Source organism: Trachymyrmex septentrionalis, unplaced genomic scaffold, assembly GCF_001594115.1.
Source record: "Trachymyrmex septentrionalis isolate Tsep2-gDNA-1 unplaced genomic scaffold, Tsep1.0 scaffold13, whole genome shotgun sequence".
NCBI lineage: Eukaryota > Metazoa > Arthropoda > Insecta > Hymenoptera > Formicidae > Trachymyrmex > Trachymyrmex septentrionalis.
The window spans coordinates 1,444,436-1,463,421 of NW_017304438.1; the positions used below are offsets into that span (position 1 = coordinate 1,444,436).

Here is an 18,986-nt window from a genome sequence, read left to right on the forward strand (position 1 = left end):
ATATATATATATATATATATATACACGTATATTTATATACATACATGCATTTAATGTCAAACGTATAAGCCGTTTTTTAAAAAATTATGCATTTTGCCTATACACATATTTTTTTAAATAACTATGTATTTTTTTTATATTAATTAATTTATCTCGTTATTCTGTTCACGAAAGTATTAAGATACGATTATCAAAAAATTAATCCTTTATGCGATATTTAATTTTTATCTTAATGTGTGCACAGTTAAAATATACAATATCTCATAAATTTATTTATATCTCTAACTTAATACTTTTATATGCAGAATAATAAGAGGCATCATATTATATTAAAAAACTCATATAATTAATTTTATTTAAAAATGGAGGTGACCTTCATAAAATTTTTATAAGGCTTATACCTAGAAAAAAAGGATATAGTTCCGAATGAAATTCCCGCTCGTGAAATTTTGCAGACAAATTCTACTTAATGTGAAAAATAAAAAACACAGTTTCAACTTCGAAAAATGAAAAAAATTTTTTTTTATTTTACCACTTTTCATTTAGATAGATCAACTTCGTGTAGAAAATCATGCGTTCCTTGGCAGAGAGAAGGTAGGATGAGAGTCGCTTCGCGTGGAAATCATACACCCTTAAACAGAGGAAAGGGAGGGAGGGAGATGAGATGAAAGTTATGCGTTCCTAAACAGGGGGAGAGGTAGGGTGGAAGTCGCTTCGCGAGGAAATCGCGCGCCTCTAAGCAGAAGAGGAAATGGGATGGAAATCGTTTCGCGTGAAAAATCGTATTTCCTTAATCGGTCTAGATTTTAGTCAATAAATATTGTCGTATAACAAAAATTTATTTTTCATTTTTCGAAATTAAGACTATAAGTTTTTATTTCTTACATCAAAAACTTATATGTAAAATTTCAGATCAATCGCGAACAGGAGTCATTCGAAACTACGCCGGAGAAAAAAACAACGTGACTAAAATACGTCTCCCGAAATCATTCCACTTTCGTCTAAAATATTTTTTCATATCTTTCATATTTTCTGAGGTACAATATTTGACCCATTACATTTCAAATAAAACATTCTGTACATAAATGGATATATGATAATTATAAAATTATTTGTAATTATAACATACACATATTATTATACATCAAAGAATATCAAAAAGCTATCATGAACCAGCGCTACATGCTAAATGCGGAATAATATATAGTCGTCATAAATAATAAAAATCAACAGTAATAATACTAATAAATTATACAGACATTTCGATCTTTAATTTATCATTAAGTCATTAGTGATAATATTGATTAAAATCTACATAAATATCATTGCTATGTCATAAACATAAAAAATCGTCGATATGTACATTGAAAGTGATTGTCCTCTTTCAAATTCTCCAAATTATTATAATAAGTTATATATACTTATTACAATAAGACAATTACATTGTCATTACAATTACGCGGAATATGTAGATGCGACGATAGCGTGGCTGTAAAACCGTGTATTATTATTAAGAATGACTAAATTAAAGATCGAAAGATCTGTAAAATTTATTCTTGTTAATTTTTATTATTTATGACAATTATATTATTATTTCTGCATGTAACATCCAGCGTTGGCTGATAATAATTCTTTGATTCTTTGATGTATTGAATTTTTAATTTTATTGAGCTGTTAGTTACTTTATATTTTTATATAATTATATAATTATAAGTATAAAATTCTTCTCAAGCCAGAGACTATTTATCGTTTATTACAAAAAATGTTTCAATACCAAAATTATTCCACATATTATTGCTCACTTTCAACATCTATACCATATCCCTTTATATTGTGAATATTAGAACCTGGAAACTCTAATATTGCATTGTTATGGAAAAGTGTTATTAACATTTTCTTTGGCATCCTTGCTTTTACACTCCATGGACTATTAATTATATTGTCGATAATATTAATAACATTTCCTTTTTTTGAAGGTGTATCAGTAAATTCTGTATTTTCTATCTTGTCCTGTTTTGTAACATTTAAGTCTACAACTTCTTCGTTAAGATTGGAAGAATCTTCTACGTCCGATACATTCTTATCTTTTAATTTCTTGCTTTTTTTATCCTTTTTTGCTAATTTTTTGATATTTGAAATTTGTTCTTTGTCGGCGTTTTCTTTATCAGAGATTTCCCTCTCTATATTACATACATTAATTTCACTCGAACATTCTTCTTTGTTGACGTGTTTTCTTTTCTTCTCCTTTTGTTTAGTTTTTTCTAATGGTTTTTCTTCTTCTTCAGTGACAGGAACTGCGCACTGCAATGTTTCAATTATTACTGCAGCCTTATTTTCACTTTCAATTAAATAATCATTTTGTTGTTTTGAGTTTGATTTATCCAATATCTTAATATCTTGTTGATCATTATTTATTTCAGTTTGAATACGTTTTTCATTCTTGCAATTTTCCTTATCTTTTTTCTTTTTCTTTTTATATTTCTTAGATAATACCGTTTCTTCTTCTTTACTGTCCTCAGTTTTTAGGATCTTTTTATTGTTAATTATTTCTATATTTTCAATATCTGGTTTTTCGTTTATGGTACGAAGTACTGTAATATCCTCAACTTTGGCTCTTTTCTTTTTTTTGTCTTTTTTCTTTTTTTTCTTCGATTTTTGTTCCACATTGTCTGTTTCCCCATTTTCAATATTAGAATCTAAAGTATTTTCTGATTCTATAATGATCTCAATTTCCTTTTCTGGTGACTCTTGTATCGTTTCCAGATTGGACGTTTTACTTATCCTCCTCTTCTTAATTTTTTTATTCTTGTGTTCGTTCAACTCATTATCATTAATTTCTTCGGTTAATATTTGTACGTCTAATGCTTCGTTAACAATTCCATTCATCGTAGAAGTCATAGTGCTCTCGTGTTTCCGTTTCTTTTTATTTTTCTTATTTTCAATTTCAAATTTATCCAATGTGACTTCTCCTTTCTTTTTCTTTTTAGTAGAATTTATATTATATTTGTACAACATGACATGATCGTTAAATGTTACGCGTTTCTTGTTATTTCTTTCATCCGTCAGATCTAAACCACAATTTTCAAGGCCAAGCTGTGCTCTGAATACTTCAAATTCCTTGCCATTACAATCTTCCTCAGACTTTGTGTCTAGATTAAGAGCTGGATTACTAAAACCATTTTTATAATCATTATCAATAGTTTCAGTTTTTAATTTTTTTCTAGCATTATTTTTATCTGTTTTAACGATATGCGAATTATCACTTTCAAAATCCTTCTTTCTCTTCTTTGCAGAAGAGTCATTGGTACTACAAGTAGTTTCTACAGAACTATTCAAACCCAAGCAAGGATTATCAAAAGCATAATTATTCTTATCATCAGAGTTTTTTAACGCTCCATAATTAGACACTGATGTATCTTCTGTTTTTGGTGTAAACTCAAAACCAATATGTTGGTCATTTTCACTTTCAGAATCAGTTGTTCGATTATTAGTTATACTTGATAAGTTCGTATCATTTTTTGATTTTACATTATATTTCAAGCAATCAGTCATATTCTTACTATTTAACTTAAGTTTAAAATAGTCAACCATGTTACCGCCATTAATTGTGTTAACTCCATACCAATTGTCTCTGCCGTCAGCTTCTTTTTCATGGATATTATTTTTTTCTATCATGACTTGAGTTTTCTCAATTAATTCTTTTTGGCCAAATATATTTGCCAAATCTTTTGATTTATATCTACTTACATCTTTGCCGCGCATAAATTTTTTGTAACTGCAAATAAATTAATATATTTTTTAAATTATATAATAAGAAATATTTATTAGTATTTTTATTTAAAAAATATTAGTATATTCTTATAAATACTTAAACATCATACAAATTACTTTGTCTAAATATGCGTATATACATATCTTATATTTATATATTATATTTACAGAAATTAGAAAATAATATGCTTACTGTATACGAGCATGACTTTGTTTAGATTTCAGCTCAATAGACTGTTTATTGAAATTAGTGTCTACTGCCTTTTCAACAGCATCTTGATCTTGATTTCCATTAAGTTGTTGTAAAAAGCTTTCAAATTTTTCCTGATGTTCAGTCCATGCCTCAAAATTTTTGTTATATCCTATACCTTTAGAAAAGAAATAAGATTCTGCTTAAACATTCACTGTGAAAAATATCATGAAATTTAATCTACATTTAAATTACACAAATTAAATTCAATTTCATGACATTATATTAAATTTTGTATCTATAATCGAAATTTGTATATTTGCGTATATGTATATGAAATTGTGGCTGCAGTCAAAGTTTCCCTACAAATATTTTGAAACATTTGATTGACCAATTAAAAGAAAAAATTTTACAAATTGATCAATCAACTATTTTAAAACATTCGTAGCATCAAATTGATTGTATCCTTAGTGTACTTTTCATAAAATTTTATGAAATTTAATATACTTTCTATTAAACTATATGGATTTGCACGAAATTTAGTAGATATGAACATTATATTTAAATTATTTGTAACTTCTCTCTCATTTTCATCTCATTAACAGCATTAAATATTTTTATGTACCTGCTTGAAATTTATTTCCATTTTTTTTAACAGTGTAACACTTATGAAATAATTAGCTTCTATGTGAAAATTATGAATGTTTTAGTTACCAGTTGTATCATTCCTGTACGATGTACTGGAAAATTCTGTAATGCCTTGTTCATTAATGCCAAGTCCTTTTCCTTTTGTCCAACCCATCTTCTCCAACATTCTCTGGCCAAATTTGTTAGAATCTATTAATAAAGTTGTCGACATATTAATACAAAAAATATGAATCAAAGTTACAAATTTGTGTATAATGGATCCAATATTTAGATATGTAATAATTTATAAGTCATCAAAGAAATAAAGTCTTCATAACCATAGCTTTTATATACCTTCAAATATATGGTAATTATACAGTTTAGCTACAGCATGTTAAAAATCAATAAAATTGGGCTTATTCGACGCTTCGTTTTTGTATGAAATGAATCTGGTAAAAAAAGTGTCGCTCTGCTCTGTGGCAAGGTTTTAGATCTGTTCATTTTGCTTGTACTTTTTGCATCTTTGCTTTCTTTTGTTCCAACATTCGAATATATATTTATCTCCTTTTAAGTACAAAAAGTTTTGGAAATTTCAAGCAATGCAAGACTTATTAATTGTTAAAGAGTGCGTTCAAGGAGATGCTATTGTGTACCTTCCAACAAGCGATACAAATGACACGATATGACATAATGGACCATTACATCCTTGTTATTTGCCAATGTTAAAGAAAGATGATATGATCACTATGTCACACTGTTGCTTGTTGAAAAGCCACACATTAGCACTATTGTGTCATTCTATCCTTATTTTACGTTTAATGAATGACGATAGAATAAACAGTGCTAACAGAGTTCGCCAAACACACTCAAAGTTGACGACTATTCTGATTAAAAAAATCTGTCACATCGATGGCATAAAGGAACATGAGAACATGTGAGGCTAAAACAAGTATTTTCTGTTTCAATTAATATCTACACAAATTCTCTGCTTTAAAAACGAATTCTCTACTGTAAAAAAAAAAGGTTATTATTCAGTTTAATCCCCGCACTTCAAGAATCAATAAAATTAGGCTTATTCGATGCGTTTTTGCATGAAATGAAAGAATCTGGCAGAAAAAAAGTGTTGCTCTGCCCCGCAAACTGAGATATTAAGCGTTAAAGTTGATAACTATTGAAGTTAGGAAATCTGTCAAACAAAATAAGGGTAATTCAGAAAAGCTTTCTCACTTCTGATTTCGATTTGGCTTATTCGCGTTTTTGCGTAAAATGAAAGACTCTGGCAGAAAAAAGTCTGGGACTGTTTTGCAAAGCGAGATATTGAGCATTGACGTTGACTAAAGTGAATTACTATGTAACACAATCATTAACCTGTCATGTAGACAGTGGAGTATAGACTTATTGTTTAGTATAGTGCTTATTGTTTTGGGACTATGCCATCCCGAATGAAAAACAAATAACATCCTACTCACTTGTGGCCTGAATTTCCTTTTAGGAATCGCCCAGAAGTTGCAGTCTAAACAGTGTCCGCTTGGAATATTTCTAATCCATAAAGACAGTGGGGATGTGAGAATAGTCTTTTTAGAGCAGTCTTTTTACTGTTTATGCAACTTCTAGGCAATTAGGTCCCAAGCGGATAGGATATTATTTCTTTTTTGTTCGGGGCGGCATAGTCTAATAAGCTACTGTCTATACATCCTAAAACCGAAATCCATATACAACAGTACAATTATGAAAGTTGTGCGGTCCTTTGCAGGAGGAGAGGAGAGGTGAGAATCGGGCATAAGAGTCGCTTCGCGTGGAAAGTCAAAATCCATATGCAACAGTACGATTATAGACCTTATTTCGCAGCTGACAGGTTTCCTAACCTCAATCGTTGTCAACTTTAATACTTAATATCTTAGTTCATGGAATAGAGCGTCACTTTTTTCCGCCAGATTTCTTTCATTTCATGTAAAAATGTGTCGAATAAGCCTAATTTTATTGACTTTTGAGATGCTATAGTTAAACACACACATATTTACCTTCGGTCCACCACTTTCCCCGTGGATTGAGGCTCCATTTTTGCTTTTGCCGGCGCTCCGCAAGCATGGACATACTTTCTGATTTAATTATCAATCTAGTCTTTTTATATAGCAGTATTCGGATGCAATTAAAATAACAAAACCTCACTTTTCTTTATAACATTAGCTCTAAAAGCTCTTTTTCTTCCGACAAAACAGGTTTACATTAGTGTACTTTTAGCCAGACGCAGAGTGAACACTTGAACCGGAGCACATGGAAGACTCCACTAATACCACCATAATAAAAATAGGTGTAAGAGCTCCGCACAATAAAAGCACAGTATATATAGTAGCGCAACTCTCCTGATTTTCTATTCTGAACCATGTATGCTTGAAAAACAAATGTTTAAGTGGAACATTGAAACGCTTATTTAAATAGAGAGAAAAAGAGAGAGAACAATAAAAAAGGGAGGAAAAGAGACGGGGCAACTTACTTATTTCACGCATGCGCACTCCATTTTCGCCAACACTAACATCAAAGCTGCTGACAAAGAGTTGCGTTACTGTATATACTGCGATAAAAGGATAAGAAATAGAGAACAGAGAATAATTTGGATCAGTTAACAACAAATGTACGCGTGATCCAGATAATTTATTTAAATTTATTTAAAGCAATTCATTAAGTTAAAAAAATAATGTTATAATAATATAATATAATAATAATGTTATATAATAATATAATAACAATGTTAACATAATAATATAAATTTATTTTTTAGGTTCCTCAGTAGCACATGTTAGTTTTGCAATACATTTCCTCAATGCTTATAGAACATTATGTTTAGGAAACGTCTATAAAATTAGATATGACCCATAGATACTACCTGTAATATTTCAGTAAAAGTAGATATTGTGTATAACATTATATGTAAAATATTATATATAATTTACAAAAATCCGCGATTAAATTTATTACAAACATCTGCTTCATCGTTTATCTTACCTAAATTGTGGAAAATTACAGACAGGAGAGTGGGGAGAGATGTCAAATAGTAAAAAAATTAATAGAATTTTTATAAGAGTATTAACTTAATTTCTTTTGTTTTTTTTTGTGAAAAACACGTTTACGGAACACAACTCCGTTACCTTTAATTGAATTTGGCGTAAAATACCTGACGTTTAGGCGCAAAGAGAATACTTTGAACTTCAGGTAGATAACAGTTCAAGTCTCATTTCAAAATAAGAATTTAGAGATACAGAACCTCAAACTTTTTTCCGGTTAAATTGTCCTTGATGACTATGAATGCCGTTAGAAATACTTGTAAAACCATGAAATCTTTTATTACGTTATCTAAAAGAAAGACATTGTTTCCATATACTGATTATTGCGAAGAATATTACTATAATAAGACCTCGGTAATCTATAAGGCTTAGAACGCTCGCACGGAATGTTAAAGATCCCGGCTGAGATAATATTTTTCGCAATAAATAAATTTATTTAAAGATTTTCAACATATTACATCATTGGATAATTTTCTTTATGCATACGTTTATGCGTCCATGCAAGTTGTGTAAATATACCCTAAAGCAAGGAGCACAGACTCTTACATAATGCACAACACATAAGACATAAGAAATCCAACCAATCAGAATTCTTTATTTTATGGAATGGAAAAAAACGAAGGACTTTGATTGGTACACGCATTCTATAATAAACCATTAATCATAAATCAGAACTTAGAAGTTGGAAAATAACCAATCATAGTCATTAATTTTCAACTTTTAACGTCTGATTAATAACTAATGGCTTATTGTAGAATGGTCAGTACATTTTCTTATGCATTACGTGTTTGCATTATGTAAGAGTTTGTGCTCCCCGCTTATGGCCATTCTACAATAAGCCATTAGTCATAAATCAGAAGTTAGAAGTTGGAAATTGATGACTGTGATTAGTCAATGTTAACTTTTTTTACGTATATGTTTATGCGGCTATGCAAAGTGTCGATATTTCAAAGCCACAGCACAGACTTTTGCATAAACGAATCAACTAATCAGAATCTTTCCTTTCCTCCCATTCCATGGAAAAGAAAAATTTCGATTGGTTGATTCTCTTATGTACTATACATTATGCGTTATGCGAGAGTCTATGCTGCGGCCATTACACGCATTCTATAATTTTACAGACATTAGTCATAAATATGACTAATGGCTTATTGTAGAATGGCCATTAAGCTAACAGTTTAATTTAAGTAGAGACCCTCTAATCAGAATCGCGACACAAGACAATTTGAGTCGACTTTTGTAATTATACTTTTGTATGAAGGGTAGTAGTTTTAACAAAATCGATAACAGAGAGAGAAATATATTAATATCTCTGTCTAATACTGTCTAATACTGTCTTAATACGGCGTTTCTCTTTTATTTAAGTAGAAAGATTTATTTTTCCTACAAAATATAATCGAGAGAGAAGAGAAAGAGAGATATTTGTCCATATAAACGAGTGCAATTTTCTAACACAGAAACAAACTTACGAACTTATAATAATACATACGATTAGAAGTATATATTATATAAAGATATAAAATATATCTTATTTGCTTAAATATTTATTTTTCTATAATTAATTCAATTATTTATTCATATTTTCAATTATTCATGCCTTATAATTTTTTCTCATGTCCTAATGGAAGTTTTCAGTAAATGAATTAAGATATTTATGGAACAATAATATCAGTATTATTACAACAAAATCAGTATTACATAACAGACTATGATAACACAAAAGCATTTTATTGTATATAGAAGCAACATATGGAGCATCCCATGTCAAGCTAGCATTTATTTTGCGAAATTTCATGGATTTCGTTCATATTGCTTGAGCTTGAACAGTTTGATGAATAAAGACTCTATGCCGAATAATAGATTCGTATGTTAACTGATTGCCGAACTGGCTCGTCAATTTTATGTATGGGTATATTATTTGGCGTAGAGTCTTTATTCATCAAACTGTTCAAGCAATATGAACGAAATCCATTAAATTTCGCAAAGTGAGTGGCTAGCTTGGCATGGAATGCCCTATATATGAGCTGCTTTCCTTTTAGATAACACAGTCGACATATTCAATCTTTGTTATTTATTGAATGTTAAGAAAGATAAAACGACATTAGTGTCTCCTAAGAGGAAAACAATCGTAGTTGCGACTGCAATATGTTAATTAGTGGAAGAAATGCGAAGGAATTAACCAAGGTAGGTACAAAATATATATAGTTTATTGATATCCCCAATTGAAGACGGCGTGCACTCCACATCTACGCATGCGTGAAAAAAATTTGTAGATACAAAAATTTTGATTATTACTAATCTGATACGCGATCGTTTCCTCGGAAATTTTGCGTTTCTTTCCGTCGTGACACCTCACCTTAGTAACTCTAATTACGTAATTGAGTGGTGGGATCCGTGAGAGGAACGTAAGAAACTTGCATCAGCTTCTTCTTTGTGATCGCGCCGTCTGTGCTCTTGTCCACCTGTAGCAGGTCTTGTAACCTTTGGAAACCTTTTATGGCCACGACTGGGCAGATTAGTCGACCTCCAGGAGCCAGTTGATCAATCAGCTACAAAAATTACATCGTTTATACATATTACATTCTACAGCTATGTTCCGTTATTTATTGCGAGTACTGAAAACCTATAATGTACGACGTTTACAATACAATTTTTAATGCATAAGGATAGGAGCATACAATGCATAAAAAATGAATCAAAGTCCTTCATTCCTTTTCTTTCCATGAAATAAAAAACTTCGGTTAATTTTTTTTGCTTTATGCATTATATACATGAAGATAGAGACCGAACTAGGCTTTTAGAAAATGTGACCAAAACCAGGTATCTGAATTAATATTGGCACCGACGAGATACTATTAAAGACTGCCGATCCTGAGTAAATTTTCGTGACTACCAATAAGATTCGGGGAGTCCAGGAATAATTGAAAACCAGAAAATCACTATAAACAATTACAAACGATTCTAAGGAAGATGTCAAATGGATTTGAGATATCTTAAAAATTGGTTAAGTTACGTAACTTGTTTATCGTAAATTTCTTGTAATTTTTAAACAGCTCTATTACAAACGATCAGAAAATCACTACAAAGAATTACAACCACGATTCTGAATCAAAATATATTAACAATCTTTTTACTTTAAAGTCGGACGAGTCATTTTTTAAAAATTATATATTATATGGAACTACAAACGAAATATTATCATTTTTTTTAAAAACTTTAATTTATAAAAAGTCAAATGCCAGGTATCAAGTCAAATATGAAAAGAATATTTGACTGTAAATAATCAATTCAATCACAATCACTTATAACTATGTTTACGGCTATTGTAGAATAAGCATTTAAATCACTTTAAAATCTCACTGTACACGCCGCTTAAATCTAGGCCACAAACTTGCTTTAAGAGGCCACAAGCCGTAAGAAATTGATCAATCATAATTGATTATTTTTTTAATATTCGACTGTGATTGATCAATTGATTACAATTTTATAATTTTCAGCCTTTTAAAGTAAGGAACTTAGACTAACGTTCCCGTGAACAATACTCGTAGTGAATAATGGAACATAACTTGTATCTATTCTTTTTTTTCTTAGACAGTATACTAACGGTTCATCGCTCATGCTCACCGTCTCCGGTAAAGTTTCGGCCGCTGCTCCAACGTGTATAGCGTTGTAAGGGCCGTCAGCAGGATGTCCCAATCTGCCGTCTCCCACTAGGCGCATTCATAATGACCTGTCGTTAGTCGGCAGTCTTTATCTTTTACCTTTACAGCAAAGCCACACAGTTGGTGGACAGTGTTCCGTTCGACTCTTCACGGCAACGTACATACCTACTCCACGTGGATAGATCACGGGTTTCTTTTATTCGGACTATGCATACATGTAATACTTCTTGAACGTTTTCTCTCATCGTGCAATGAGTTTTGCACGAAAATTCAGATAATCAGACGTAAAGGAAAGGCATAACATTGACGAGAGAAGGAGCTTCGACTGTCTGAGTGAAAGGACTACTAGGGACAATAACAGAAGGAACTGTAACGTTAACGGAGTATCGACAGCTTACCCACAAATTTGATGCGGTCCTCTTTGAGGAAGTGCGGATTGTCCTCGCGAACGTTCCTAGTGGAGATCTCTATGAGTTCGGGAATATGCTCGATGCCTATTACGCGTCCGCCTGAGCCTACCATGAATGCCATGCAAGTGGACAGATAACCCGAGCCTGAGCCGACGTCAAGTGCCTTGGCGCCGTCGAAGAGTTGATCAGAGAGGATAGACAATGCGTACGCGTGCTGCAAGAAATATGGACATAGTTTATCAAACCATTACCAAATAGATTAAATCTTAAGAAATGTATATCATCTTTGGTGATAATTTTCTGTACGATACGGTAATATCTTTGTTTGAAAAGTCTGCAGTCGTCAAATATATGTTTAACACAAAATAACATAAAAATAAAATAAAATGGAGTTATACTCTGATAACCCCATTTCATATCATATTCCTGGTCAATGGTAAATAAAAAAATCCTATTAACATCTTTCTATATAGATACTCATTTATAATATTTAAGTGTATAATTAACTTTATGTAATAAATTTGAAAGGAATCGACGCCAAGCAGCATCACAACAAATTGCAGTTTTAAGTTTAGTTTGAAACTACATAAGAATTATATTAATAGTTTATGCCGTTTACATTATTATTTATACATTTTCATAAACATTCCAATAAATGCCAACTAAAAGCAATATAACATTAATGTTATAATTTTTAAACAATGAAACTGTTATGTACAACATATGTTTTATTAAATTTATATTGCTGAGTGTGAAGTTATAACAATGATGTTACCTTACTTCATTTACTAGAATCTGTAGACGATTGTGAAATATGTTTCTTGTATTTGTATCATACTTTGTGTCAACAAGTAAATGCTATGATGAGCCATTGAATTGTGTAAACAAATTATAATATTCATATTATGTTATTTTTAGTTAGCGTTTACTGAGATGTTTAATTTCACAGCTATATATTTTTTCTATTTATATCATATGTATAAGCAAAATGACTCATACAAACTTATTCAAATATCAGCTTCATAAGACATAAAACAGGTAAAATGTGCATTTACCATATGCGGTGCACTGATGGTCACGTTGTAACCAATTCTTCTGGGACGATCGAGGTAAGGATCTGGTTCGTGGCAGTATTTGGCTCTGTCAACAGCGAGCATAGCGGCTTCTGCTCTGTCCGTTGCCAGTATACCAGCATCTGCGAATAATCTGTCCCTAATTGCCGTACAAAGCGAACAATTGTAACTCTAACGAATAGTAGACTTCTGTGCTATTAATTGCGATAATTAAGTCCGTCCTTCCTACGCATCGATCCTGCGACGGTCGCAGAGGTCATTTACCTTTCAACTTCGTCACCATCTCTTGGTTCGTAGTGCCATTGCAATGCCATGCCATGCTTCGCAGGCTGTCCCTTGCAATCCACCGGGAAGAACCTCGTAACGCAGCTGAGTAAATCTGCCTTACATCATAAAATAATACATAGATGATCATAAATGACAACAGAGACGACGCATGACGACGTTTGCCGACGATCGATTTTATTCAGGTCGCTTAACTTCTGGCGACAATAAACGATCAACGAAAGATGTTCGAAAAAAGCGGCGGATAAAAAAAACGTACCTTGAAAATTTCAGGGCAGCCTCATTTATCGCGAAACGTCCTCATTCCTCCACTCGTGCCTAATATGGCCGTGATGACACAAGTGGCGACCTTAAGGGAGAATCGTCGGTGAGGGAAGCAGGAGGGAAAGGAGAGAGTTAAACAGCTGATGCAGTGGCTATCGATTTGTCTCTCACCCGCGAGATTGGAGCGCGGATTTAAATTTGCGAATCGTTCCAGAAACGTTGCGAACGCGTTGAAACTCCGAAATGAAGATTTTTGTAACTGTAAATATATCAACGTGAGACATAAGTTATTGATGTCAGCTTTCTTAATCAGGTCTTAAAATTCGCGGGGAAGCAATCGACGGATGAAGGGAGGAGGAGACTCAGGAATCGTCAATACAATATTAATACACATTAGTTTTTGGCACCCATAATACACACGTTCCCTCATTCGTGTCTTGGCTTAATTTTCATCATTTTTACAAGTATATATAAATAAATTAAACAATTTTTAATATATATATTTTGAAATTTTTAGAAAGTATTTGTGCAGTTTTATATTCATGACAAATTGTAGATAAATTGTAACTAAATATAGTTAACAAAATCAGAAAAATGCACTGTTTCATATAAATATTATATATAAAACTCTGAAATAAAAATGTTTAAAGGAAAAGTATGGTTCAGTATCTTAAAATTGATATTCCAATAAACTACAAGAAAAAAAAATAGTTCAAGTGTCGGCTGCCCAAAAAGTTTAGTTATTGAGTAACCTGAAAATGATGTTTTTTTTTAATATGCGTGATCGAATGGCTATAAATTAAAGATATATTGCATTTACATTTTAAAACAATGGATTGTATTATTGCTATCGTGTTATAAAAAAACTTATAATTTATTAGGAAAATGTTCTTTATAACATTACAGGCAACATAATATTTAATATTACATTGACATTTAGAACAAAGATACCAAAAATCGCATTTATTAAGGGCTAATATATTGTTTTAGAGTTAAATTCTTTTTTTAATAATTCGTGAAATTTTCTCGCAATATAATCGAGAATTAGTTAAAAATAAAGAAAAAAATAAAAATTTTTTAGTTACAGAAAAAATATATACTCTGTACACACCTTGGGTCATTTGTAACCCAGAAGTGAACTTCGGAGTTATGCCAGTTAAAGGATACGCACGAATTGAGGTCGATAACGCACAAAACTTGTTCTCTAAATGCCAAACTTTTTTTAGGAATAGAAAAGAGACCGGTATTTGACCGCAGGTGCTCTTAGTATTTAAAAAAAAAGAAATAGGCAGGACACGAATAATCCAGACATGTGTATAAGGGTTAAGAATTAATGTAAATACAATCTTAAGATAATATATATATATGTATATATATAATTATTTCATTTCATTAATTAATTCATTTGGCTGAATAAAATCTTGATACTATTTAATGTAAATTTAATCGCTCGCATTACACTGAATTAGTATATATTATATATATAAAAATTACTTTGTAAAGTGTTTGAATGCAGTAAGGCATAATATAATTAATTTAGACTAAATATATGTTCTGTAAATATTCTATAAATATTTTTTATAGAATATAATAAATATAGTAAATATATTCTTAAACTAGATGACAATATCATTATTGAGTATTGAATCATTTAAAATATTTATATTCTTTTTACACGAAAAAAATGTTTAGTTAAATTAATTGAAATTCTGATGGAAATTAAACGATCCAGAATTCTGGTTAAGTCTACTAGATTTCTGGTTAAATCAATCTACTAGAATTCTAGTAGATTCAACCAATAAAATTTTGGAGCGTATTCGAATTCTTATTGATGTTCCCTGGATGTCATATCATTCTTGTTTAACGTTCAGTACGAAGTGATATCTGGATGGCACTCAGATGGGAATCTAACATAGCCCATAGTTAGTTATCTCAACTAGAATTTTAGTAGATTTAGCCAGAAATTTGGTAAATGTAACAAAAAATCTGGATTGTTTATTTTCCATCAGAATTCCAGTTAATTTAACTCAACATTTTTCTCCGTATACATTTTATTTTGCTAATTTTATTTATGTATAGCAGCTATATGCACTACAACATGTATGTCTAAAATCTTTACGATGTCTCCTGTATGTCTTTTCGACATGCATGTTATCTAATTGTAAGTAGTGTAAAAGGGCAGGATAAAATTTATTGTAAGGAGATTTTTAATATAAAATCAATTCTCTCTCATGATCCGATAGATAATGTTAAAGTTTTATATTATAAAAAAAAATGATATAAAATTTTATATTTAAGATCTCGCCCCCAAGTCTGATTTTAAGTGACGTCAAGATTTTATCTGATTAATAAGGTAAATACAGTACTACCTCTCGAGATACCACCTTTATAGAGGCGAGCGATTTACCCCCGTTTTCAGATTATTAATCGATCAATCAACGTTCTAATGGCTGAAAATGATTTAATTCGATTCTTCATATTATTTTACAGAAAAACATCTATATACACTTCATTTTTTTATCATTGTGGTTGTTGACAGAGACGTTACAAGGCACTAAGCAGATATGCTCCAGCGTAGGGCGCAAAATTTTAATAGACAGCGCTACTCTTATAAATATAAAGCTCTACCTTACTTGATATTTTAAATGAATTAGCTAAAAGTAGTTTTCTGGAAATCTTCAAATGTAGCAATAGCGTTACAGATCTTATTAACTGTGCCAATGTCTGTGATAACTGCAGAGGTATCTTTTTAAAAATTAAAAATAATAAAGAATTTTCTGGGAAATACAATGACGCAAACGCGGTCGTGCGATTTAGCTATGATTTCAATTAAAAAAAAATTGACGAACAGTTTTGATTACGTAATCAGTCTTGATTATATAACAATTTAAGACGTAATCAGAATTTTTCAAAAACTACTAAAGCCAGAAAATATAATAGTATGTTGCATTAAGCGTCAAATATATTATTACAAAAGAAAATATGAAATTTATTGTATTCATATTTCTGTGTTATGCAAATTGATGGAAATTGCTTTTGTTTTTTTAGTTGTTAGTTCGTTGCCGGGAGATTGGTGCTTCAGAGACTTAACAATTCTTGTGATGGGGTGCAAAAGCAAATTCCAGCGTAGGGCGCCAAAAGCGGTCGTAACGCCTCCGGCTGTTAAATAGTTATAAACAATTTCTTGTTTAAAGAATCTAAACTTTGGATAAAAATTCTGGAAAAATTCTGTAAGTTTAATTGGATCAAAATGGATATTTTTTGTCTCTAAGACTTTTTTGTTTAAATCAATAGTTTTTAAATAAATAGTTTTTAAAAAATTTCTAAACTTGAAAAATGACTACTTTTATGATTTTTTTTCTCAAAAACTAGTCATCCAATCAGTATGAATATAAAAAACGAAAATATTCGGCCAATCTTAAACTACAACAAGAATTTTATTTTATTTTGATCTGTATTGTTATTGACAGTGAAAACTTTATTGATTATTATATAAGGCACTTATATAATATTATATATAAGGCGCTGCGAACGCCCCTTCATTATAATAAAGTTTTCACTGTCAATGACAATACGGATCAAAATAAAATTCTTGTTATAGTTTAAGATTGGCCGAATATTTTCGTTTTTATTCATACTGATTGAATGATTTGTTTCTGAGACAAAAAAGTTATAAAAGTTGTCATTTTTCAAGTTTAGACATTTTTTTTATCTCAAAAACTATTGATTTAAACAAAAACGACTCAGAGACAAAAAAATGTCCATTTTGATCCAATTAATCTTGCAGACCATATTAAGAAACTTTATTTTAGACTGTATATGCGAGAACACAATCAAGACTAGAAATTAAAGTCTTATAACGGTCTAAACTGGATCTTTTAATGCTTAAAACAATTCAATCTTATAGAATTTTTTCGGAATTTTTATTCCAAGTTTAGATTTTTTAAATAAAAAATTATTTATAACTATTCAATGACCACATAAAAAATAAAGTGTATATAGATGTTTTTCCGTAGAATAATGTGAGAAATCGAATTAAATTTTCAGCTACTAGAACGTCGATTACGTCGGTTAGTGCACTTTCTAAGCGATTTCTTGGAGATAAGCTCACCTCTAGAACGATTTTACACATATGATAAAATTATAATGGTCAATTAGATGTTTAAAACGAAATTGAAGAACGGAATTTAAACATATTTTCGTTGAACGTAATTTCAATTACGTTCAGCAATAATAACTCGGGAATTACGTTCTCCAATTTCGCTTTAAACATCTAACTGATCAATTCTTTACGATTGGCTCTGACACGTATCGTACGCGATGTATCGACGCGCAGAATCTAAATTGAAAAATGTCTCGGCGAATCTTTAATAAAAAAAAAAAAATCTTTAAGAAAAACGTTCCCGAATGAAAGAGATTACGAGGAGACCTCGAATACTTACAATCAGGACGCGTTTCACTTAACGTTCGCAACGATTGCGAGCATCATTTCATCTTTATCGTTTTGAAATATTAAACAAGGATGAAACGATCAGTTCGTGACGGTTCGAACGTTAGTGAAATGCACCTACGTCGCCGCTTGACGTTAAAAAGTCGTCGTACGCGTTATTACGCAACAAACGCAAACATAGACACACAGTTCCGTATCGAAATTAGCTTGCTGGAAGTTGTAATTTTATCAATTCTAGTCGTAATTTTATCAATTCTAGTCATAATTTTATCAATTAATCACAGTGTTGGATAGCAGCGGTAAATTAAGTCTTTCTCAGCGAGGAGATGCTATGGCAATAAATCATGGCGGTACATTCTCGCTTGCACAATGATTTATATGTATAACACAAGATAAAGGAATTGTATTCTTCTCCAGCGAAATTCCATTTCTCTGTGTAGAAGAATAAAATTTCACACACACACACACACACGTCATGATACCCGTTAAGTATATATAATGAATCAACAATGGTATCTCTTGATATTTTTAAAAAAAGAACTTTTAATTACGACGATTCGATGTCAATTTCTGTCTTAGCCACATAGCCCGTATAAATTATGCATAATAGATAATAAATGCTATAGATAAAGTAGAATCATATATTTTATTCTATTGTATGATAGAAAAATAACAAATATAAATATGAAGACTATAGGAGTCAACACTGGTTTTAAACATGCGTAATAATTTTAATAATAAATTAATACAAAAAAATTGGAACGTTTCAACTCAACTTTGTTTGAGTCATCTTCAACCTATATCTTTTAAACATAACGCCGCTAATTTTAAATATTGCATCGCAAATCAATATCTCCAAATTTTCAAATCTCCAAAAAAAAAAATCTAAAATTTAAATAAAAAAACACATTTTTTTAAACCTGAAGTACGATCTCAAGAAATTATAGTTATTTTATTGAGACTGCATAAATTTTATTATGTAAGATCAAATTTAAATATCAGATCGGACTGTCCATAATCCAACAGACTAATATAAAGTTTTATTTGAATTTAATTAATATAGAATCTTATTTAAGATTAAGATCATATTCCAACAATAAAATAATAAAATAGTTCTATGTTATAGCACAAGAAGCGGATATTTATTAAAATTTATTTAGACACGTATCTTTGACATTTTGGGGGCTTTAAT

The 18,986-nt window shown here is 30.7% G+C and overlaps 2 protein-coding genes across 5 annotated transcripts; both read right to left on the reverse strand.

Annotated features, from left to right (window-relative positions):
* Positions 1 to 1,394: 1,394 nt before the first annotated feature.
* LOC108756688 (uncharacterized protein PF11_0213) lies at positions 1,395 to 6,863 on the reverse strand. Its single transcript, XM_018500685.1, has 4 exons — positions 6,610 to 6,863; positions 4,676 to 4,798; positions 3,965 to 4,139; positions 1,395 to 3,775 (listed from the first exon to the last, which is right to left on the reverse strand). Exons 1-4 carry the CDS (start codon positions 6,680 to 6,682, stop codon positions 1,792 to 1,794), a joined length of 2,355 nt encoding a protein of 784 aa, XP_018356187.1. The 5' UTR covers positions 6,683 to 6,863; the 3' UTR covers positions 1,395 to 1,791.
* Positions 6,864 to 9,562: 2,699 nt separating this feature from the next.
* Positions 9,563 to 17,870, reverse strand: LOC108756693 (protein-L-isoaspartate(D-aspartate) O-methyltransferase-like). 4 transcript variants are annotated; one of them, XM_018500693.1, is made up of 8 exons: positions 17,787 to 17,870; positions 17,638 to 17,709; positions 13,340 to 13,603; positions 13,060 to 13,174; positions 12,778 to 12,934; positions 11,711 to 11,936; positions 11,275 to 11,360; positions 9,563 to 10,199 (listed from the first exon to the last, which is right to left on the reverse strand). In XM_018500693.1, exons 4-8 carry the CDS (start codon positions 13,107 to 13,109, stop codon positions 10,017 to 10,019), a joined length of 702 nt encoding a protein of 233 aa, XP_018356195.1. In that variant the 5' UTR covers positions 13,110 to 13,174; positions 13,340 to 13,603; positions 17,638 to 17,709; positions 17,787 to 17,870; the 3' UTR covers positions 9,563 to 10,016. The 4 variants fall into 4 exon arrangements, with proteins under 4 accessions (XP_018356195.1, XP_018356196.1, XP_018356194.1 ...); XM_018500694.1 differs by having other exon boundaries at positions 12,778 to 12,917; positions 13,060 to 13,178; positions 17,638 to 17,870; XM_018500692.1 differs by lacking the exons at positions 13,340 to 13,603; positions 17,638 to 17,709; positions 17,787 to 17,870 and having other exon boundaries at positions 9,563 to 9,896; positions 10,007 to 10,199; positions 12,778 to 12,917; positions 13,060 to 13,210.
* Positions 17,871 to 18,986: the final 1,116 nt, after the last annotated feature.

Bases quoted from the DNA above. Each gene is read 5' to 3' on its own strand.
- LOC108756693 (XM_018500692.1), bottom strand. From the start codon at position 13,210: ATGATCATCTATGTATTATTTTATGATGTAAGGCAGATTTACTCAGCT. The intron at 11,937-12,777 runs GTAAATGCACAT...TATTTCTTGCAG, and splicing joins CCATCAGTGCACCGCATATG to CACGCGTACGCATTGTCTAT. The intron at 11,361-11,710 runs GTAAGCTGTCGA...GAATGCGCCTAG, and splicing joins GGACCGCATCAAATTTGTGG to TGGGAGACGGCAGATTGGGA.
- LOC108756688 (XM_018500685.1), bottom strand. From the start codon at position 6,682: ATGTCCATGCTTGCGGAGCGCCGGCAAAAGCAAAAATGGAGCCTCAAT. The intron at 4,140-4,675 runs GTAACTAAAACA...TCTTTTCTAAAG, and splicing joins GTACAGGAATGATACAACTG to GTATAGGATATAACAAAAAT. The intron at 3,776-3,964 runs GTAAGCATATTA...ATTTATTTGCAG, and splicing joins CAAAGTCATGCTCGTATACA to TTACAAAAAATTTATGCGCG.